This window comes from Hyperolius riggenbachi, chromosome 4 (assembly GCF_040937935.1).
Source record: "Hyperolius riggenbachi isolate aHypRig1 chromosome 4, aHypRig1.pri, whole genome shotgun sequence".
Lineage (NCBI taxonomy): Eukaryota > Metazoa > Chordata > Amphibia > Anura > Hyperoliidae > Hyperolius > Hyperolius riggenbachi.
In genome coordinates, this window is record NC_090649.1 from 31,889,959 (window position 1) to 31,914,176 (window position 24,218).

General features: G+C 45.4%; 2 protein-coding genes across 6 annotated transcripts in view; one reads left to right on the forward strand and one right to left on the reverse strand.

Annotated features, from left to right (window-relative positions):
- The window catches only part of KIF3C (kinesin family member 3C), a 111,302-nt gene that overhangs the window by 14,470 nt on the left and 72,614 nt on the right, over positions 1-24,218 (reverse strand). The window contains exon 2 of one of the 2 annotated variants that reach the window (XM_068279922.1): positions 3,182-3,283. In XM_068279922.1, the coding sequence (XP_068136023.1) occupies positions 3,182-3,283 (102 nt within the window). Of the gene's footprint in view, positions 1-3,181; positions 3,290-24,218 lie in introns of both variants that reach the window. The other variant, XM_068279921.1, reaches the window with a different exon arrangement.
- Positions 23,958-24,218, forward strand: part of LOC137571147 (uncharacterized) — a 164,382-nt gene continuing 164,121 nt past the window's right edge. For all 4 annotated transcript variants that reach the window (XM_068279917.1, XM_068279916.1, XM_068279919.1 and 1 more), the window contains exon 1: positions 23,958-24,026. In XM_068279917.1, the coding sequence (XP_068136018.1) occupies positions 24,018-24,026 (9 nt within the window). In that variant the 5' untranslated portion in view covers positions 23,958-24,017. The remainder of the gene's footprint in view (positions 24,027-24,218) is intronic.

The window sequence follows — 24,218 nt, forward strand, 5'->3', positions numbered from 1 at the left end:
GGGAGAGAGGACCACTAGACACCAGGGAACTGTATAGATGAGGGAGAGAGGGCCACTAAACACCAGGGAACTGTATAGATGAGGGAGAGAGGACCACTAGACACCAGGGAACTGTATAGATGAGGGAGAGGGGGCCACTAGACAGCAGGGAACTGTATAGATGAGGGAGAGAGGACCACTAGACACCAGGGAACTGTATAGATGAGGGAGAGAGGACCACTAGACACCAGAGAACTGTATAGATGAGGGAGAGAGGACCACTAGACAGCAGTGAACTGTATAGATGAGGGAGAGAGGGCCACTAGACACCAGGGAACTGTATAGATGAGGGAGAGAGGACCACTAGACACCAGGGAACTGTATAGATGAGGGAGAGAGGATCACTAGACACCAGAGAACTGTATAGATGAGGGAGAGAGGACCACTAGACAGCAGGGAACTGTATAGATGAGGAAGAGAGGACCACTAGACACCAGAGAACTGTATAGATGAGGGAGAGAGGACCACTAGACACCAGGGAACTGTATAGATGAGGGAGAGAGGACCACTAGACACCAGGGAACTGTATAGATGAGGGAGAGAGGACCACTAGACAGCAGGGAACTGTATAGATGAGGGAGAGAGGACCACTAGACACCAGGGAACTGTATAGATGAGGGAGAGAGGACCACTAGACACCAGGGAACTGTATAGATGAGGGAGAGAGGGCCACTAGACACCAGGGAACTGTATAGATGAGGGAGAGAGGACCACTAGACACCAGAGAACTGTATAGATGAGGGAGAGAGGACCACTAGACACCAGGGAACTGTATAAATGAGGGAGATAGGACCACTAAACACCAGGGAACTGTATAGATGAGGGAGAGAGGACCACTAGACAGCAGGGAACTGTATAGATGAGGGAGAGAGGACCACTAGACACCAGGGAACTGTATAGATGAGGGAGAGAGGACCACTAGACAGCAGGGAACTGTATAGATGAGGGAGAGAGGACCACTAGACACCAGGGAACTGTATAGATGAGGGAGAGAGGACCACTAGATGCCAGGGAACTGCCTTGTCCTGCAAAGCCATCCTGAAGATCCAGAATCACCCGCCCCAGTAGGTCCTGTTGTCTCAGCTCATCCAACGCTATGAGTAGCATCCAGTGATGAAACACATGGTACCCATGCTAACCACTTTTCTACTCCGCAGCAGAGAAGAGGGTCTGAAGCCTTCTAAAATTCCTCTTTTTATTTGACATTTATCTTCAGCAATATAAGCATAGCTAATTCCCGTGGCGGAGTGATGTAATTAAATACCCCAAATCCCCGGGGCAAAATGAGGGGATCGCTTCCTGGTAGAGGCAGAGCTTTGGGCTGGAGCTCTGCCTCTACTCACGTCAATCCACGCTGATCGCCGCCTCTCCCCGCCCTTCTTTCACTGAGAGGGGCGGGGAAGGGGCGAAGATCCGTGCGGAGATTGACGTTAATGGAGGCAGAGCTCCAGCCCAAAGCTCTGCCTCCCCGGGGAGCAAAACCACAACCTGGAAAGTCGTTGAATTTTGCGTTCTGCCGCGGGAATGCAGCGTCCTAGCACTGCTGATATTGCTAAATATAAATGTGAAATAAAAAGAGGAATTTTGAAAGACTTCAGACTCTCTTTAACATTGGCTAAATAAACCACGCCAGCCATCCCACAGTAGAAATACCACTGCCGCAAAAAATGTATGTGTATGTATAAAATGTACATTTTTTCCCTGAGTAAAATGTAGTACAAATTCATTTTTTCCTATCTCACTGTCACTTACTGTAGGCAGTAAAAAAAAAAAAAAAAAAAAAGTTTTTGGACTAGTTCATCTCCTCATGGGGGATTCTCATTGTACTCTTTATACTCTATTTTTAAAATCACTTCCTGAATGGCAGTTGCTCAGTCCAGCTGCCACAATAGCATGCAATCCAGTAGGGAGGCTGGCTGGCATCCTTATGTAGTGTAGATCATTTCCAGGGAATGCTTTTGTAAGGAATAAATGAAATGCTGAGAATCCCCCATGAGAAATTGGACTAGTCCAAAACCTGTAAGATCTGTCAGGTTTTTACTGCTTACTGTAACATAGGACATAGGTGAAAAAGTGATTTATAGTGCATTTTACTCTGGAAGAAATCTACTGTATTTTTTGGACTATAATGCTGGGAATACACAGTGCATTTCTGCGGCTCGATTCTGCCGCCTGATCGATTCCCCGCTCGATTCCACGCCCGATTCTCTTATCTTCCGCTCGTTTTCCTTATCTTTTTCCATTGTCCCCATGCAGAATCGATTGGGCGGGTGATCGGACATGTCAGAAATGATCAATCGAGCCATCTAAATGGCTCAATCGAGCGGCAAAAACGTACCGTGTATTCCCAGCATTAGACTCACTTTTTCTCCCCCAAAAGTAGGATAAATAAGTCACTGCGTCTTATAGTCCAAATGCAGGGAGTTCCTGACTTGTGAACGCCTGCCAATACGAATCTCCAAACCGCCGCAAGGTCGGGGGCTCCCTGTACTGTGTCCATGCAGAGGAGGACACAGGGGACACAAAGGGACATAGAGAAGATCACAAGGAGGGCAGAGGTGGACACATGGGGGACACAGGGAGAGACAAATACAGTACTTCTTATAAACATATATTTGAAATGTTACAATGTTTCTCTATAGTTGTCCTTTGAGTCCAGATGCAAAAGGAAAGTTCTTTCAGGCCTCTTGCACACTGCACGCGATTCCGATTCAGATTCCGCTTTTTAATCAGTTTTTACCTCCGATTCAGATTCAGATTTGCAGTGTGCAAGGAGCAAACTGCAAATCTGAATCTGAATCTGAAGTAAAAACAGATTAAAAAGCGGAATCTGAATCTGAATTGCTTGCAGTGTGCAAGAGGCCTCAATCTGTACAATGGGTATGATGTGATGGGGTATTCCGATCTATCAGTGCAGGTCCCGGAAGCAGGCAGGAGGCCTGGAGTGACACGGAGTACCCCGCCTAAGGTTCAGCTCCCTCCCTGCACACAGCCGCTGCCACCGCGCAGTCCTGAGTACCTGTGCAATGGTCTATCCCGGAGCCCCTCACCCACCTGCTCTGCGATCTCCCTGCACACAGCCGCTGCCACCGCGCAGTCCTGAGTACCCGTGCAATGGTCTATCCCGGAGCATCTCACCCACCTGCTCTGCGATCTCCTGCCTCTTGATCTCCAGCATCTTCTGCTGCTCGTTGGTGTGGTCGATGATGTTCTTCCCTCCAATCAGAAGCTTGCTTTCCATCGCCTGTGTCTCAACAAGAAGAAGAGCACAGTCAGCTGTCATGTGACAGTCACAAGATAGACTCATCCTACAAGCACGGTAATCACAAACTGGCAGATTATTATTATTGAAGTATATAGCGTCAGCATCTTCCGTGGCGCTGTACAACTGCATACAGGGTACAGACCTCAGCTCCCCGGTATAGAAACTCTGAGAACGGGCAGTCCAAACTCCACCCTTCCACTGCCCCCCCCCCCCCCCACATCTCCCATTCACCTCTATAGGAGGATAACAGAGTAGCAGCTTGGACATGCCGCCTACCCGTGACCTCATTGGGTGAGATGGTGAGAGCTAATCTTCTCCCAGATGGCAGTGGGGCTCAGGAACGGTCAACCTGGAGTAGGCTAAGGCATTGTATTTGTTATGTTAGTTTTTTTTTTTGTAAGGGGAGGGGGGGGTTGGAGGGGTTATTGGCAGGGGAGGGTTGTTTGTAGCCCTTCCATTTCAGCCTGCAGTTAGCAATGAATTTCCAAAACTGACCCTAGGAGCTGTTTTAGCCATGCTTTGGAATCACTGGCAATTCTAATAGTGATATGCGGGTCCTGCAGCATTTTAGGAGCAATTGCGATCCAATACAAAGTAAAGATTACTGCAAAATCGCCTTTCAATCCATTGTACAAAGCGATTTTCCCACCCAGGACCACCGCCATACACACACACAAAAGGAAATCGCTAATCACTCGTAATAATATTAAAAGTGTTTAACCACTACAAAAAGCTCTTACATTTTGCGATATCTAGTGGGCCCCAGAGTATATTAAATGTCTTTACAAGCCTGGAATCTGCCCTCTGCTCCAGAGACACACCTTCACTAACCTCGTGACCAGCCGATGCTTTTACACTCCCTGCCTGGCCGTCTCTTTTAGGAACAGTGGTGTTGATGCAGTATGCGCCGGTAATATTGCTGTGCATGGGCAATGCAATATAATACCGTTGCACTATTAGCCCGACCGGCGGTACATAATTACAGCGTTATTATGGTAATACCCGTTGTAAGTGCCCATGGTACACTGATGGCAGTAGTAATAGTAATAGCACAGTAGTATTACCAGCGCACAGTGCATCAACTCCATTGTGGGGTGGCTGTTTTTTAACACACAAAAAAGAAGTTAAAGGAGTTGTCAGGCAAACTATAATAAAATGAGTGGTACTTACCGGGGGCTTCCTCCAGCTCCAAACTCCCAGGACCTCCCTCGCCGCAGCTCTGCCCGCAGCCGTTCGCCGCAGGTCCGTCCGGTCCCCGACGATGACGTCAGAGCGACCTCCAGGTCGCTCTCTGTACTGCGCCTGTGTGAGCGGCGCTGTCAATCACCACCACGTGGGCCGGAGCAGACTGCGCAGTTGGTAGTAGTTCTGCGCTTGCGCAGTCCGCTCCGACCCACGTGGCGGTGATTGACAGCGCCGCTCACGCAGGCGCAGTACAGAGCGACCTCCAGGTTGCTCTGACATCATCGCCGGGGACCGGGACGGACCTGCGGCGAACGGCTGTGGGCAGAGCTGCGGCAAGGGTCAGCCTGGGAGCTCGGAGCTGGAGGAAGCCCCCAGTAAGTACCACTCATTTTATTATAGATTGCCTGATGACTCCTTTAAGCAAGTTGGAATTAAATGTTTCTTTATTTTGTTTTCTATCATGTTCTAAGGAAGTTATTACATTAGTAATAGTAAATTAGTACTTATGCATAAAATTTGCATTCCACCATTCTGAGCATACGTAGAAATTAGCTTGGAGAGTGTAATAACTATATTCCACAGCCAGATGCTTTATACACGAGGTCTAAGGCCATGTTTCATGATTTATAAAATCGCATTTGTCGCATTTTAAGGCCTCGTTCACACTAGGTACGTTTTTGTGCGCTTTTCAGAGCGCATTGTGCTGTGCGTTCTGCAAGGTATTGATTTTCCCAGGTGATTAAATGTGCCTGGTTTACATCTATGCGCTGCACTGAGCTGCGTTACAGAAACGTAGCGTGGCATGCATTTCTGTGTGTTGAGCTGTAAAGCGCACATCAATGCAAGTGAATGGGTGCGCTTTTTTTAGCACATAGAAACGCATGTGTTTTTTACCCCAAATTTAAAAAAAACCACATTTTCATTTGAAAACAAATCTTTATTGACAACTACTACTGCCACACTAAGCAAAACATACTTTAAAAAAGCGCACCGCAACGTACTGAAACGCATACTAAAGCGCGCACAAATGCATGCGTTTTTTTATCATGCGCTTTTACACGTTTCTCAATGCACCCAATGTGAACGAGGCCTAAGTGTATTTCAGTGCTGACCACTTTTTACGTGCGTTTGTACGCAATTTGGGTTTTAAATTGCGCGCCAGTGTTGTTTTTTTCCTGCGTGCAACGTGTGAATCGCATTTAATGGAAGTCAATGGAAATGCAGAAAAATTGCATGCAAATTTAGTTATTACAAACATTTTTATGTAAAATTAACTTGATTGGAAGGCACAGAAAAGAAAAATCACAACCCGAAATTTCACATATAAACTACTGTAGCTCAAAAAAAAAAAAAGATATACACAAAAATTTCAAAAACTGATTCATACAGGCAGAAAACTTAAAGGGACTCCGAGCAGTGCAGAAACTATGGAAAGATGCATATCATTTTAAAGCTCTCTTTCTCCTCTTTCCAATGATATATAAACCGCCACCCTACGCCTTTTAGTTTTTGCTATTTTAGCAATTGAAATTGTCGCGAAAATAGAGAAAACTAAAAGGCGTAGGTCGACGATTTAGGTGTCGCCAGAAAGAGGAGAAAGAGAGCTTTAAAATGATATCCATCTTTCCATAGTTACTTGTATTACACTGGACGACTTTTTCCTAAAGTCAGCAGCTCCATTCTGCTGAATGGAGCTGCTGACACTGGGGAAAGTGTCACCCTGTGTAATACAATGTAACTATGGAAAGATGGATATCATTTTAATGCTCTCTTTCGCCTCTTTCTGGCGACACCTAAATCGTCGCCCTACGCCTTTTAGTTTTCTCTATTTTCGCGATTGAAATCGTGGCCGTGACAATTTCAATTGCGAAAATAGCGAAAACTAAAAGGCGTAGGGCGGCAGTTTATATATCATTGGAAAGAGGAGAAAGAGAGCTTTAAAATGATATGCATCTTTCCATAGTTTCTGCACTGCTCGGAGTCCCTTTAAAGTGGGATATAACTCTGACATAACATTCAGGAAAAACATGTTTTCCTGTTTTTTATTACCCGTATAGTTATCATATTTGCTTTTGTACACAAGTATTACTGTCTGGGTACAAGTTACAGGTTCCCAAAGTACAGTTTATCTGCTCTAAAAGCTACCATTACATTTTATTGCATAGCTGCTGTATTTATGTACTGAAATCTATCTAGCGATCACTTCTCAGCTCTTTCTGCTTCTCAGCTCAGTTTCAGCAGTTTTATTGCATAGCTGCTGTATTATATATTGCAATGTACCCAGTGAGAATGTGTGTTCTCCTGTGTACCCTTTTGCTTGTATTCAGCTGAGACACTGCTAGCAGTGTTTATATTATCTTGTTTGTTTTCTTATTAGCTAATATTGTAATTACTTAAGTTAGGCAACAGCGCTAAGCTTCCCACTGAGGCTGGGATCACATATAACATAACGTTTTCTTCTAGAGTTTACCGCAGTTGCGTTTGCGTTAAGGTAATGCGTCTTACTGCGCTTTTCGTGCGTTTGAGTTTTGCGGTTTTTGCATGCAGATGCGTTTTTCATGCGTATTGCATGTGTCTGTATGCAATTGCCGTGCACTTATAGAAACCGCATATGCGTTTTCTATGCGTTTTTTTTAAATGAAATATATGCAAATCCTTAGGAAGACAACAGGAAGCGGAAACGCATCAGAGAGCTTTACTTTTTAATTAGAAACGTTGGAGAAAACGCATGGAAAATGCAATGCATATGCGTTACCATAGACTTTCATAATGTGCGTTTTGGCAGCCAGCCTGAATATTATGCAACACTGCCAGCGTCTGCAGAACTCTTACTGTAAATCGCAGGTGGAACGCTGGTCCTTCTGCGTCCCATAGACTAATATTGCTGCATAAAACGCTGTGTTTCCCGCTCCGCCTGCGTTTCTGCCATGTGTGCAGCCGGCTTGAAGGAGAAAGTGCTGTGTTTAACTGTTTGAATGCTTTTCTGCTACCAGTTTTTTTATGTTCGTACCTTTTTTGCTGTAAAGAATCTTTTAGAGCAAAGTAGAAACGCTGAAAAGTGTAAGGGCCCTTTCCCACTACAAGCATTTAGCGATGTGATTCTGATTGCAAGCAGATTGTTAAAGGGAACCTAAACTGAGAAGGATATGGATTTTTCCTTTTAACATAATACCAGTTGCCTGACTCTCCTGCTGATCCTGTGTTGCCAATACTTTCAGCCACAGCCCCTGAACAAGCATGCAGCAGATCAGGTGCTCTGACTGAAGGCAGACTGGCTTAGCTGCATGCTTGTTTCAGGTGTGTAATTCAGCCCTACTTCAGCCAAAGGGATCAGCAGGACTGCCAGGCAACTGGTATTGATTAAAAGGAAACATCCATATCCCTCTCAGTTTAGGTTCCCTTTAAACACTAACTGCCCATTTATTGGCTGATGTAAGCAGTGTAGTTTGTTGCTCACTCCTCCTGGGCAATCGCAGACTGCTTTATGTGCAGCGTGTGTTCCCTAAAATGGTTGAACCTGACAGGCCTCTGCGGGGATCCCAGGTTCTGAGCATAAAATGTTTGCTTGCTGACTGATATAAGTCACATTTGCAGTCCATGTGGGGGACACAGCAACCATGTGGAAGAAGGTGCTCTGGTCAGATGAGACCAAATGGAACTTTTTGGCCAAAAATGCAAAACGCTATGTGTGGTGGAAAACTAACACTGCACATCATGCTGAACACACAATCCCCACTGTCAAATATGGTGGTGGCAGCATCATGCTCGGGGGGTGCATCTCTTCAGCAGGGACAGGGAAGCTGGTCAGAGTTGATGGGAAGATGGATGGAGCCAAATACAGGGCAATCTTGGAAGAAAACATCTTGGAGTCTGCAAAAGACTTGAGACTGGGGCGGAGGTTCACCTTCCAGCAGGACAACGACCCTAAACATAAAGCCAGGGCAACAATGGAATGGTTTAAAACAAAACATATCCATGTGTTAGAATGGCCCAGTCAAAGTCCAGATCTAAATCCAATCGAGAATCTGTGGCAAGATCTGAAAACTGCTGTTCACAAACGCTGTCCATCTAATCTGACTGAGCTGGAGCTGATTTGCAAAGAAGAATGGGCAAGGATTTCAGTCTCTAGATGTGCAAAGCTGGTAGAGACATACCCTAAAAGACTGGCAGCTGTAATTGCAGCAAAAGGTGGTTTTACAAAGTATCAACTCAGGGAGCTGAATAATTACGCACACCCCACTTTGCAGTTATTTATTTGTAAAAAAATGTATGGAATCATGTACAATTTTTGTTCCACTTCTCACATGTACACCACTTTGTATTGGTCTGTCACGTGGAATTCCAATAAAATTGATTCATGTTTGTGGCAGTAATGTGACAAAATGTGGAAAACTTCAAGGGGGCCGAATACTTTTGCAAGCCACTGTACATCTCCCCAGTTATTGTCCATTATCCTATATACATTTTCAAAGTTCCTTTAGTGAAACAACTCCATATCAATATAGCAACTCTTCTGCTGTAGATTTTATCCTCCATCCATAATTGTCTTGAGATTGTACCGTGTATGGTACAGACAAATATAGCTTTATCCTTAAAAATGGTATATAGAGTTCTATTCTTGTATAAAGAACTTTAAGGTAGATATACCTTCCTCAAGCAAAGCTGGGTAGTTGTCCCTAAGCTTGCAATTGCATTTAAATAGTAATGCTTACTGATTGTATATGAAGTATAGCGTACAAAAGTTAAAACTGCTGAAGTTTGAAATGACAATTCTTTAGCGTCTATATAAGCTATTGTCATTAAATTCACCAAGAATAATGCATAATACCTCTCTTGGGTTCTAGAATCACAGTAGAAGGTAGTGTCTCTAGGCCTCAGTCTATCTCAGTAGAGTTTCAGGCTTAATGATGAAATATACCAGCCTGCCAGGGCTTTTTATTGTAATGTTTCTAAGATGGCGTCTGTTAGGGGATTTTATGGTGACGCACAAAATTCAAACTTATTTTTAACTGGTACATTCTGACATTTTGTGACATTTTAAACTATCGGGTTATCTGAGCAGGTGCATACATATATGACGCTACTTGGCTTATTAACGTAAGCACTCTACGTCTTTTCTAATCAAAATTACATCAATAACATTTTAATTAGCTCTTATGACCCAAGTGGTGTCCTTATGACCTCTTTCTGGATCTGATGGACGCCAAGATATATGTGTATGTTCAAGCTTATCTTATGTTCTAAAAATATGGTATGTTCTTTGGTACATCATTAAAGTGAACCTAAAGCCAGTTAAAAAAAAATGAGATTAACGCACCTGGGGCTTCTCTTAGCCCCCTGCAGCCGATCGGTGCCCTCGCAGCCCCGCTCCGATGGTCCAGGACCCGCCGGCGAACACTTCCGATTTGGCCGTCATCGGCCGACAGGCATGGGAACGCGAGTGATTGTTCGTGTTCCCAGCCTGTATATCGTCCCCTATGCTGCTATTGCGGCCTCCTGGAAGTGGAAGTGTTCGCTGGCGGGTGCTGGACCATCGGAGCGGGGCTGCGAGGGCACCGATCGGCTACAGGGGGCTGAGGGAAGCCCCAGGTGAGTTAATCTCATTTTTTTTCATTGGCTTTAGGTTCACTTTAAGGGGATTTGTGAACGCCCCCTGTGGTCACAGGTTGTACTGTCTTGTTCACATGGCTTGTTGGTTTGGTTTTGTATTCATAACAAACAGCCATCTGCTTTAATAACATGCTAAATTATATAGAAAGCAAACTTATTTATCTTAATGTATAGGTCTATTATTGATCATTAATTAATAACTCTATAATCACTATACATGATTAATATATCCGCGTATAGCAGGCTTAGCTTCTGCGGTGCATGTCTCTGATGGGCGAACCTTGCTAAGCAGGCATTACAGCCAGATCTGAGTAAAATCAGAACATTTCTCCAGCATTATCTTAATATAAACATAACCTTGTAAAGGGAACAGACAGCTTACTGCAGAAAATGACACTAAGGGTTACTCTAACCAATAATCTAACTCTGATTAAAGAATAACTCTGCTTATAATCGTAAAATCTTGAAATTCACTGAAATAATCTGCAGAACATTTTAAACATATATAATCAGCTTAAAGAGAACCGGAGGCGGGGTTCTTCCATCGCAATCTATATACAGAGGCTGGGTCTCTCTATAGAGCCCAGCCTCTGTTGCTAGTTAGTTCCCTCCAAAGCTCCCCCCTGCGCGCTGTAAGACCCCATAAAACACAGCCGCGCTGGCGACACGCAGCCGGCTGTGTTTAGCTCACTACTGTCAGTCTCGCCGCTCCCCGCCTCCTGAATCGCTCTGGTCCCCGCCCACGTCCCTTCCCTCGCCGCTGATTGGAGGGAAGGGACGCAGGCGGGGACCGGATCGGTTCAGGAGGCGGGGGGAGCAGCCGAGACTGACAGTAGTGAGGTAAACACAGCCGCATAGTGCGGCTGTGTTTTATGGGGTCTGACAGCGCGCAGAGGGGGCTTTGGAGGGAACTAACTAGCAACAGAGGTTGGGCTCTATAGACAGACCCAGCCTCTGTATATGGATTGCGATGGAAGAACCCCGCCTCGGGTTCTCTTTAAAACAAAATGGAGATAATAATATCTCTGCATTAATATGAGATTTTCTGACAGGCTGGCTGAGGGATGTATAGTGTTGGTGTATTGGGTGATTGGGGGATGTATAGTGTTGTTGTTTGTGTATTGGATGATTGGAGGATGTATAGTGTTGTTGTTGGTGTAGATATAGCGTGAAGTCAGCACACACGCACTCTCCACTCTGAGCTGATGAATTATGGATGGAGCAGCACAGCGGGGTCCCTCCTGCACTTGTTAGATGGACGGCTTCTTCCAGGCAGGCCACAAGATGAGCAGATTGTGAAACGTCCGGGGGGGGGAGGGGGGGGCGCACTATGAATTATTGCTGCTCTCCTCCCCTCCTCCCGCCTCTCAGTGATTGCTGCCAGCCCAGCTATAGTCCCAGCATCACAGGAGGACGAGGGGACTGTCACATGGGCTATATCTTATCCAATATTCATCTATCAGACTGAGGCTCCAGCTTCCCACAGCTTGTCTGACAGGCTGCACTAGTAGGATGTCTCTATATCTATTTACAGCATCGGTCTGTCTCTCTAAAGGTGGCTATTAATGATACTATTCCCCAGATGATCGATCATCCGATTGGATTGTAATATAGATCGGAAACGATCATTTGGGCCCACTAACAGATGGAAAACTGCTAACCAATTTGATCAGATAGATGGATTATCTTATCTATCTATCTATCTATCTATCTATCTATCTATCTATCTGTCTGTCTGTCTGTCTGTCTGTCTGTCTGTCTGTCTGTCTGTCTGTCTGTCAGTCTATCTATCTATCTATCAGTCTATCTATCTATCTATATGTATCTATCTATCTATCTATCTATCTATCTATCTATCTATCTATCTGTCTGTCTGTCTGTCTGTCTGTCTGTCTGTCTGTCTGTCTGTCTATCTATCTATCTATCTATATGTATCTATCTATCTATCTATCTATCTATCTATCTATCTATCTGTCTGTCTGTCTGTCTGTCTGTCTGTCTGTCTGTCTGTCTGTCTGTCTGTCAGTCTATCTATCTATCTATCAGTCTATCTATCTATCTATATGTATCTATCTATCTATCTATCTATCTATCTATCTATCTATCTATCTGTCTGTCTGTCTGTCTGTCTGTCTGTCTGTCTGTCTGTCTGTCTATCTATCTATCTATCTATATGTATCTATCTATCTATCTATCTATCTATCTATCTATCTATCTGTCTGTCTGTCTGTCTGTCTGTCTGTCTGTCTGTCTGTCTGTCTGTCTGTCTGTCTGTCTGTCTATCTATCTATCTATCTATCTATCTATCTATCTATCTATCTATCTGTCTGTCTGTCTGTCTGTCTGTCTGTCTGTCTGTCTGTCTGTCTGTCTGTCTGTCTATCTATCTATCTATCTATCTATCTATCTATCTATCTATCAGTCTATCTATATGTATCTATCTATCTATCTATCTAATATCTAGTTATTTACAGTATTTATCTAGTTAAAAAGGAAACATCAGCCAGTATGACAGGTAAGATTTCTCCGTCATCTTCTATGCATCCTGCAGTGTGTCTACTTCCTGCTTTCATAGAAGCAGACATAGGGTTAACATTATGTGTTTACAAACTAGCTGCTCTGCAGAGGCAGCCAGCTAACAAAGCTGAGAGATTAAATTACACTTGTGATGAGTCACAGATGAGGGGGGAATTGGACAGGCTAAACTCTGTAAATACATACAGGGTGCATTTCTCTATGCTTTCATGCTGTCCTGTGCAAGAGTTCAGGTCCCCTTTAAGCACTCAGCTGGCTTCCTGTACCTCTCGGGGGTCTGCAGAGATATCACAGGAGGGTGGGCTAGTCTATGTCAGTGCGCTCTGTAGCTGGAGTCGAGGTCAGAAGACGTGGCGTTTTCATACACTGCGGCCCCCTTATCAATTCCAGATTAATAGAAGGAATGACATAATTCAGCGTTTAGTCACAGACTTGGCTGGATGGACGCCGGGTGTTATCAGACAGATAATGGGCTGCAGGGGGCGGAGAGGGCGCCGGAAGAGGAGACACGTGGGCCCAGGCACAAGGGATGAGCCGACGGGCATCCTGCCAGCTGCTAATGGACTTGTGGCTGACAAAGAAAGAGGTCACTGGTGTCACTTTCTCTTCATCACCGGCTCAATACTGGGGTCATTACAGCCCCGCTTATCCTGTTTATCTTCCATCTCACGGCCTTATTCACCGCTGCGTAATCCTCATTACCCGCTACTGGCTTCAGGGAGGCTGTTATCTACGCCATGTACCATGTATAATGTACCAGAGGTCAACCTAGCATGCTGTATGTGCAAACACTAGAGGCGGAGATTCCAAAGTGTGCACTCCCCCTTCCCCCTCTCCAGTTGGTCCACCCCAGTATAGGTAGCATATGTGCTCCTAGTATTAGGAAGATACCCTGCCCAGTATAGTCAGATGTACCCCAGTATTAGGAAGAACCCCGGCCCAGTACAGTCAGATGTGCCCCAGTATTAGGAAGAAACCCGGCCCCGTACAGTCAGATGTGCCCCAGTATTAGGAAGAACCCCGGCCCCGTACAGTCAGATGTGCCCCAGTATTAGGAAGAACCCCGGCCCCGTACATTCAGATGTGCCCCAGTATTAGGAAGAACCCCGGCCCCGTACAGTCAGATGTGCCCCAGTATTAGGAAGAACCCCGGCCCCATACAGTCAGGTGTACCCCAGTATTAGGAAGAAACCCGGCCCCGTACAGTCAGATGTGCCCCAGTATTAGGAAGAACCCCGGCCCCGTACAGTCAGATGTACCCCAGTATTAGGAAGAACCCCGGCCCCGTACAGTCAGATGTGCCCCAGTATTAGGAAGAAACCCAGCCCCGTACAGTCAGATGTGTCTCCACTATTAGCCAGCCCCTCCCCTTCTCCCCATATATAGCCAGGTGTTCCTCCAGTATTAGGTGACTGCCCCCCCCCCCCCCCCCACCTCTTCCCCACCCTGCAGATGCAGAGCAGAGCATTCTGAATATGCAGGGTGGATCAACAGAGATATGTGAGGTTTCAGGCTGGTGTTGTACTTTATTTTCTGGTTGAACTTGATGGACATATGTCTTTTTTCAATTTAAATAACTATGTAACTACTGTATATACTCGAGTCTAGAAATTTAGGTCTGATTCAATTCATAAAAGTATAGGGGTCGACTTATACACGAGTCACAGGCAACACTGAGCACACTGTGTAATGTGTGTACAAATAGTGACATTCCCATGTGCAGCAATGTACCCAGTGGTAAGTTATACTTTGAGGAAAGGAAATGCCAAGAAAACACAGGTGGAAAAGTCCTGGCCACAACAATTAACAAGGAAAGGGGCAGGGGGGAAATACTGGGCTTCAGGAAGGGGAGTGAATAATTGCAGCACTTGGGGGCTTGGAGGAGTTATTGGCTGCACTTAAGGGACAGGAGGCATTAATGGCTGCAATACTGTATGCAGTGCAGTCATCAACCCCTCCTGGTCTCCAAGTGCAGCCATTAACTTTGCTGGGTAGACTTATACTTGAGTCAATAAAAAATTCCAGCTTAAGAGGGTTAAATATTGGAATTGACTTATACACAAGGTCGACTTGTATTCGAGTATATAAGGGTATGTAATAGATACCTGTCTTGGCACCACCAATTTTAGTGTAATGCCACTTAAAGGACACCTGACCTTACAGGGATATGGAGGCTGACATGTTTATTTGCTTTTAAACAATACCAGTTGCCTGGCCATCCTGCTGATCCTTTGCCCCTAATACTTTTAGCCATAGTCCCTGAACAAGCATGCAGCAGATCAGGTGCTCTGACTGGAGTCTGACTGGATTAGTTGCATGCTTGTTTCAGGTGTGTGATTCAGCAGGGCAGCCAGGCAGCTTGTATTGTTCAACAGGACATAAAAATGGCAGCTTCCATAGGTCTCACGCCTCGGGTTCCTTTTCAAACATTATACATAGTTCACAAACCTCAAGCAAAACAGGGACGTGTTCTTTTCATGTGTGGCAGAAATGAAAACACTGGGGGGGGGGCGTCTCCCGGCTTCCCACAATTCCTGCAGGCCCAAAGTCTGTATGGCGTGCTAGGAGAGAACCGCGGCCATGCTTATCGCTCACATCCTGGGAAATGCTGGAGAGATGGGGCAGGGGAGGGCGGAGACACACCCACATACAATACCCAGACGAGCTTATCGCTCACATCCTAGGAAGTGCTGAGGAGATGGGGCGGAGACAAGCCCACATACGATACACGGACGAGCTTATCGCTCACATCCCGGGAAATGCTGGAGAGATGGGGCAGGGGAGGGCGGAGACACGCCCACATACAATACCCAGACGAGCTTATCGCTCACATCCCAGGAATTGCTGAGGAGATGGGGCGGAGACATGCCCACATACGATACACAGACGAGCTTATCGCTCACATCCCGGGAAATGCTGAGGAGATGGGGCGGGGCGGGTGGAGACACGCCCACATACGATACACGGACAAGCTTATCGCTCACATCCTGGGAAATGCTGGGGAGATGGGGAGGGAGGCGGAGACACGCCCACATACGATACATGGACAAGCTTATCGCTCACATCTCGGGAAATGCTGAGGAGATGGGGGGGTGGAGACACGCCCAAATACGATACATGGACGAGCTTATCGCTCACATCCCGGGAGATGCGGGGGAGATGGGGAGGGGGGGCGGAGACATGCCAACATACGATACCCAGACGAGCTTATCGCACACATCCCGGGAAATGCTGGGGAGATGGGGCGGAGACATGCCCACATATGATACACGGACAAGCTTATCGCTCACATCCCGGGAAATGCTGAGCTGAGGAGATGGGGGGGGGGGGGGGGGTCAGAGACACGCCCACATATGATACACGGACAAGCTTATCCCTCACATCCAGGGAAATGCTGGGGAGATAAGAGATGGGGCAGGGGAGGGCGGAAACATGCCCACATATGATACATGGACGAGCTTATCGCTCACATCCCAGGAAATGCTGGAGAGATGAGAGATGGCCCGGGGGGGGGGGGGGGGGGTTTAAAGGAACACATCAAGAAAGATTATCACACATACGATACGCAGATGGTTTTGAAAGACGAGCCTCAAAGCAAATAATTAACCTCCTGTGAATCTTACAGCTCTTCCTGACATGTCAAAAATCAGAATCCCCGCTGATGATCTGCACTAGATATAGCCATACACAGGCCAATACGAAAGGATGATCTACAGTATTGGGGAGTAGTGACTGGCGTAGCACTTTATTCCACTCCATCTCGATGAGATCAGGCTGGGTTTACACTTACAGTGGGATGGAAAGTTTGGGCAACCTTGTTAATCATCATGATTTTCCTGTATAAATCGTTGGTTGTTATGATAAAAAATGTCAGTTAAATATATCATATAGGAGACACACACAGTGGTATTTGAGAAGTGAAATGAAGTTAATCGCATTTACAGAAAGTGAGCAATAATTGTTTAAATAAAATTAGGCCAGTGCATACATTTGGGCACTGTTTTCATATTATTGATTCCAAAACCTTTAGAACTAATTATTGGAACTCAAATTGGCTTGGTAAGCTCAGTGACCCCTGACCTACATACACAGTTGAATCCAAATATGAGAGAGTATTTAAGGGGGTCAATTGTAAGTTTCCCTCCTCTTTTAATTTTCTCTGAAGAATAGCAACATGGGGGTCTCAAAACAACTCTCAAATGACCTGAAGACAAAGACTGTTCACCATCATGGTTTAGGGGAAGGATACAGAAAGCTGTCTCAGAGATTTCAGCTCAGCTGTCTGTTTCCACAGTTAGGAACATATTGAGGAGATGGAAGACCACAGGCTCAGTTAAAGTTAAGGCTCGAAGTGACAGACCAAGAAAAATCTCAGATAAACAGAAGTGACAAATGGTGAGAACAGTCAGAGTCAACCCACAGAACAGCACCAAAGACCTACAACATCATCTTGCTGCAGATAGTCACTGTGCATCGTTCAACCTTTCAGCACACTTTACACTATGCGAGAGTGATGCAGTGGAAGCCTTTTCTCCACCCATAGCACAAACTGAGCTGCTTGAGGTATGCTAAAGCACATTTGGACAAGCCAGCTTCATTTTGAAATAAAGTGCTGTGGACTGATGAAACTAAAATTGAGTTATTTGGGTATAAAAAGTGTGTTATGCATGGAGGAAAAAGAACACAACATTCCAAGAAAAACACCTGCTACCTACAGTAAAATATGGTGGTGGTTCCATCATGCTGTGGAGCTGTGTGGCCAGTGCAGGGACTGGGAATCTTGTCAAAGTGGAGGGACGCATGGATTCCACTCAGTATCAGCAGATTCTGGAGACTAATGTCCATGAATCAGTGACAAAGCTGAAGCTGTGCCGGGGCTGCATCTTTCAACAAGGTAATGACCCTGAACACTGCTCAAAATCCACTAAGGCATTCATGCAGAGGAACAAGTACAATGTTCTGGAATGGCCATCTCAGTCCCCAGACCTGAATATAATTGATAATCTGTGGTGTGAGTTAGAGAGCTGTCCATGCCCGGAAGCCATCAAACCTGAATGAACTAGAGATGTTTTGTAAAGATGAATGGTCCAAAATACCTTCAACCAGAATCCAGACTCTGATTAGAACCTACAGGAAGCGTTTAGAGATTGAAATTTCTGCAAAAGGAGGATCCACTAAATACTGATTTCACTTCTTTTTTGTGGTGCTCAAATTTATGCAACCGCCTAATTTTGTTTAAACAATTATTGCACACTTTCTGTAAATCCAATAACCTTCATATCACTTCTCAAATATTACTGTGTGTCTCCTCCCTGCGTCCTGTCCCTGTGTCAGTGCTTTTGTGCTACTGCGCATGTCCTGCACCGACACAGCCGTTGAGGCAGGATGGGGTAGAAGGCGGGCCAGCCGGCTGGGCGGGTGCACGCAACATGTTTGCGCACGACGGTTACGCGTGGCGGGCGGCAGTGAAAGACCTAGAGCCCGTTTTTAAACGGGCTTAGGTCAGCTAGTATGATATATTTAACTGACATTTTTTATCGTGACAACCAACAATTTATACAGAAAAATCATGACAATTGACAAGGTTGCCCAAACTTTTGCATCCCACTGTATCTCATGTGCATTTTCGGAATGTGTGAAAACGTATTTGCCGCACAGATGAAAGTCAATGTAAAATCACATTTTTGCTGAAATATGAGTTTTTTTGCATTTTCACGTGTGTGAAAAAAGTACTTTTTGCAGCATAAATTTGCTCAACCCCTGTAATACCCCACTGACTTTCATTAGCGTTTTCAAGTAAACGCATGAAAAAAAAATTGCATATGAATGCTGGCAAAACTGCATTTTTGGACAACTGCCAGCTGAGGATCGCACGCAATGCCTGCTTTTTTTTTTTTTGCCGTTGGGGTTAAAGAAAAACTCCGACCAAGAATTGAACTTTATCCCAATCAGTAGCTGATACCCCCTTTTACATGAGAAATCTATTCCTTTTCACAAACAGACCATCAGGGGGCGCTGTATGGCTGATATTGTGGTGAAACCCCTTCCACAAGACACTCTTGAGTACGTACTCTTGGCAGTTTCCTGTCTGAACCTTGCTGCATTGTGGGAAATAGCTGTTTATGGCTGTTTCCAACTGCCAAAAAAGTATGCAGCAGCTACATCACCTGCCAACAGTAAAAATGTCATCATGTAATGTCAGAATGTAAATCAGGGATTTAAAAGATTTTACAATGGGCAAACACTGACTAAATCATTTATACATAATTATTGTACAAATGAAGCACTTTTTTTATTACATTATTTTCACTGGAGTTCCTCTTTAAAAAGCAAATTGCGACCAGTGCACTATGATTGTGCGTTGGGAAGCATTATGTGCGTTTTTTTCAGCAAGTCTGACCCCTGCCTATGCCTAAGTGTGAACCCTGAAAGCTACGTACATGAGTGCAATTAAAATAATCGTTATTCACAAACAGTCGCTGATGCATCGTGCAGCAAACCGACCAGCGTATATGGCGGATGATAATCGTTTAAGGAGTGATCGTTTCTTTTTATGCTTGCTATCAGAAATGATGATCGTTGGGCCTGGAGTGGCAATCTTTAAGCATGGTTGAGGAAATACCAGCTTCACACAAGCGCACTTCATGCAAAGATCGTTCAGCATCTAACAACCCCTTTATTTATGAAAGATGAAGCACGATTATCGACCAAAAATATCCGTGTCGTCTAATCGCTCAGAGTGGCTCAGAATCCTTGTGGTTGGCAATTGTTATTTCTTATTTTTGAGCAACCCATTGTCCATTGCTCGTTTGTTGTTCGTTCCAACGATTTTAATCTAGCGTGCGTACGGAGATTAAAAATATGATTGAGAATTGATTGTCTCTGTTATGCTCGGCGCACTACAATGCAGCAATGCTGTCAGTTCCCCACTGGAATCCCCCCATCCACCGCCATCTGCGGGGTGAGAATGGACTGCTCTGCCCAATCGTGCTTTTGTTAGAACGGTGTCTGAAAATGATCTGACGTTTGTCAGACTTAAGGTGGCCATACATGGTACAATGTTTTCACTTTTTTTCAATTAATTTAGTTCGATTAAAAAGATAAAAAGATTTTGCCAACATTCAACATCAACACAGTTTGCTGCTAGTCACCAGTTTAGTGCTGGTGTTAAAAACAATTAACAAACCCTCCCTAATAACTACAGCAGCAGAGTTCAGGGTGACCAAGAACAGTAATTAGAATCTACTAGAAGCTTTAGAAATTCTTAGCTGGCTTCAAAATAATTATTTATGGAATGGAAGGTACCATATATACTCGCATATAAGCCAACCCGTGTATAAGCCGAGATACCCACTTTTCCCACAGAAACCAGGAAAAAGTGATTGACTAGCGTACAAGCCCCCTCCCCCAGTATAGCCCCCCCACAGTATAGCCCCCTCCACAGTAGCCAGATGTTCCCCCAGTACAAGTCAGCCCCCCTCCCCATAGCCAGATGTGCCCCAGGATCATACAGCTGTGTCTCAAGAAGTCATAGATATGAGACACAGCGATTGCCACACAGGAAGAATCTCTCATTGCATTGCTTGCACACTCCGCTCCACAAACCAGGGAACACAGGTAGTCTTGAGCAGCGCACTCTGCACACCATGTTGCAGGGGATGGGAGCACAGACAGAGCAGGGAGCCAGCTGGTAAGAGCAGGATCACTAGTGCACAATCCTTACGCCCCTCCGCCAATAACAAAACCTGCTCCACCATCTGTTCTACTCCACTATCTGTTCTGCTCCACTGACTCGCATATAAGCCGAGGGGGTTACTTTTCACCACATTTGTTATGCTGAAAAATTCGGCTTATATGCGAGTACATACAGTACTTTTTTTTTATATACTAAAATCATAAAAACTCCCTGTGAATCGTCCATCTTTGGAGAAAACTCAGTCACACGAGCCAGAGATCTGTGCACAGAGTGTAGAGCAGCCAATAGAGTGAGTGTTGCTTCCCCAGCACAGCACCATTATCTGACCCCGCCCACATCCTCCAGCTGGTCCATCCTATGCAGAACAGTGTGGAGGTGGGTGGCGTCATCCCTGGCTGCTGCCCCCTCCTGTTTGACTGCTTCACTGTAGGATGGAATGGGGAGGACTTTGCACATCTCATAGACACAAATGTCAGGATATAATGACAACAATTTCTAATCATTGTAGACTATTGCATTTCCGGCATATTTGCCTATTTACCTGAATAAAATAAAATAGTTCTGCACATAAAGTAAATAAATATTAAAGAGAACCTGTAACAAAAAAAAATACCCCTGGGGGGGTACTTACCTCGGGAGGGGGAAGCCTCAGGGTCCCAATGAGGATTCCTCCATCCCTGTAGCTGCAGGCAGTCCAGCGCTGGCTCCCCCGAAGTGTCCCGCAATCCTTCCTCGACAAGCCTGACAAGCGCTAAGCACTGATTTATTTACCTTCCCTGGCTCCAGAGGGGGCGCTGTTGTAGCTCTCAGCATGGAGATAGGCAGAAATAGCCGATCTCTGTCAGGTCCGCTCTACTACGCAGGTGCAGGAGACTTGTGCCTGTGCAGTAGAGCGGGCAGATAGCGATCTGCTATTTCCGCCTATCTCCGAGCAGAGAGTCGATACTGCGCCTGCGCTGGAGCTGGGAAAGTAAATATTTACATCCCCGCTGTTCGGAAGGGCACAGTGAGACCGCCGTGGGACACAGGATGATGGGGGAAGCCTCGATAGGATCCGGAGGCTTCCCCACCCAAGGTGAGTACCCCCAGGGGAAATTTTTCTCATTCCAGTTTTTCTTTAAAGAGATACTATGGTCTCCGGTTAAAGGACAACTATGGCGCCAAATTTTACATTTTAAAATACATGCATATAAAATATACATATTTCCCAGAGTAAAACTGACTATCAATTATTTTTTTTCCCTATGTTTGTTGCTGTCCCGTACAGTAGATACAGTAGTACAAAGTTGACTGATCTAACAGATTTTGGACTAGTAGCTTCTCTACTCCCTTCTCACTATTTTGGCAGTTGGACTGAGCAACTGAAGCTCAGTCAGTGCTTTCATAAATAAATAAATAACTGAGATTCCCACATGAGGAGATGGACTAGTCCAAAACCTGACAGGTCCGATCTTTTTTTTACTACCTACTGTGACAGAAATATAGGAAAAATTTAATATATAGTGCATTTTTCTCTTGGAGAAATCGAAATTATACGTGTGTATTTTAAACTTTACAATTGTTCTCCATAGTTGACCTTTAAGTGTAAATGAAGGCGTTTAGGTCAGAGCGGGAAGGACGCCGCTGTGCTCCTCACAGGGATGACATTCTGCCTGGTCACGGAAACAACATGTGATGACTATAACGGCCACATGTCACTGTGAGTGTCACATGCAGTGCTGGGGGATATCGGACGGGAAGTATAGACCGGTAATTGCAGGAAAACAGGAAGTCTCGCACACGTGAAAAGCTCATTAAACTCTCCACACAACTTATACAGAGTATCCGGCGTCTGGCACACAGGAAGGTATTCTATGCCGAAATGTAAGAGGACCTGTAATGTTACAAGGGGTAAGAGGCTAAGGCTCCATTCACACTGGGCATCGCAAAACTTTTGCAAAATCACGAGCATTTTGCAAAGAGATTTTCACGCAATTTTCCACTTTACAGGAAAGCAATTCTGGAGCGATTGCGTTCTGTGAAACGCAATCGCTCCAAAATTGGTAAAATATGCTGCATGCAGAGCGTTTGCGATTTCAGCAAATCGCTTATCACTGGCGATCGCTAAGTGTGAACACTGACATACATATGACATTGCAATAGTGCCTTTCAAAATGCTAGCGATCACCAGCGATTAAAAGTGCTGCTGAAATCGATAACAAAGTGTGGATGAGGCCTAAGGCCGCGTTCACATTACAAACGCGGACGGGCACGCACGCGGAACGCAACGCGTACGAACGCACGCCATCCGCGTTTGTATGCGTTGCGTGGCTGATCCCATCACTGAAAAGTAAATGGGACAGCCACGCGTTTTGGCAAAAAATGCGTGCAGCATGCGTTCCCGGACCGCACAGGTCCGGAACGCATGCAGTGTGAACATCAGACAGTGCACTCTATGCACTGTGTGATGTCGTGCGTGTCGGCCACCTGCACGCATTTCTAAATTGCGGCTGGAAACGCGTGCAGTGTGAACGGGGCCTAAGGGAGGGTTTCCTCATACATCTATGAGAAAGTATGCGTTTTTCCGCATATGCATTTGTGAGGGTTTTTTTGTGTGCTTGCGTTTTTATAAGTGCATTTCACCGGCATTGTAATTGCACTTTTTCTGCATTTTTGAAAAATGCATTTATTTCACTCAGTCAGTAGACAGGAAGAATGCAACATCAAGTCATAGAACACACAGGAAAATGCAGAAACAATGCAGGCCATACACGCTCCCATTGTAATACATCGTGCGTGAGTTTTTTTAAATGCAGATTAAATGCAATGTAGAAATCGCTATTATTTTATAAATGGCGGCAGGCCCATAGGATTACCTTCAGCATCCAGTTATATGCAATTTCATATATCGTCAAAACGCATGCGAATTTCATACGTGTACGTATGCGAAACGCATGTGCAACTCCAGCAAGCCTCTCTCTAGATTGGTGGGTACACAGCTCCCCATTTTGAAACTCTGTGCTGACCCCTAGAAAAGAGCAGATTGTTTCAACTACCCCTTGACTTGACTAAAGCCCCTTTTACACTTTATGGTGCGTCACGTCCCATCGCCCAAAACGGCTGCGTCCCATCGTAGAAGCAGTGATAGCCCTACGGGGCCATTACATTGAACACTGTGCAGCGTGCTGCAGCGGGTCCTGTAGTGGCACCGGAAGAGTGGCAGTGTGTCCTGCACGGAAACCCCGGAAGTGACCCGTAGTGGCACCGGAAGAGTGGCAGTGTGTCCTGCATGGAACCCCGGAAGTGACCCGTAGTGGCACCGGAAGAGTAGCAGTGTGTTGTACGCGGAAACCCTGGAAGTGAGGTATACTTTCAATAGAACATGTGCATCATTTGGTCACACCGGAGCAATATTACGCACTGCGACATGTGATCATATAGCAATCGCGCCACACCAGTGTGAAAGGGGCCTAATATATAGTTATTGTTAGTATACCTTAACTGCATATAAATGTGTGAATTTTAAGTTCCTGGTGCTCTGTGGTCGTGTTTGCATTCTCCAAGCAATTTTCTGTATTTGTTTGCAATTCAGGTTTGCGGCGAGTTACACTAAATTCGGAGTACGCGCCTTGGGCAGAAAAAAGCAGAGGAGTTACAAAACGATGTCAAAATTATGACGGAAGAGGAATTTTCCATTGGGAGTTATGTATGTATCAGGTAGGTCATTTATATTTGCCAGCACGGTGGCTTAGTGGTTAGCGCTCTCGCTTTGCAGCGCTGGGTCCCCAGTCCCAATCCCAGCCAGGGCACTGCCTGCATGGAGTTTAAATGTTCTTCCCTTGTCTGTGTGGGTTTCCTCCTGGCATTCCGGTTTTCTCCCACATCTCAAAAGCATACAGATAAGTTAAT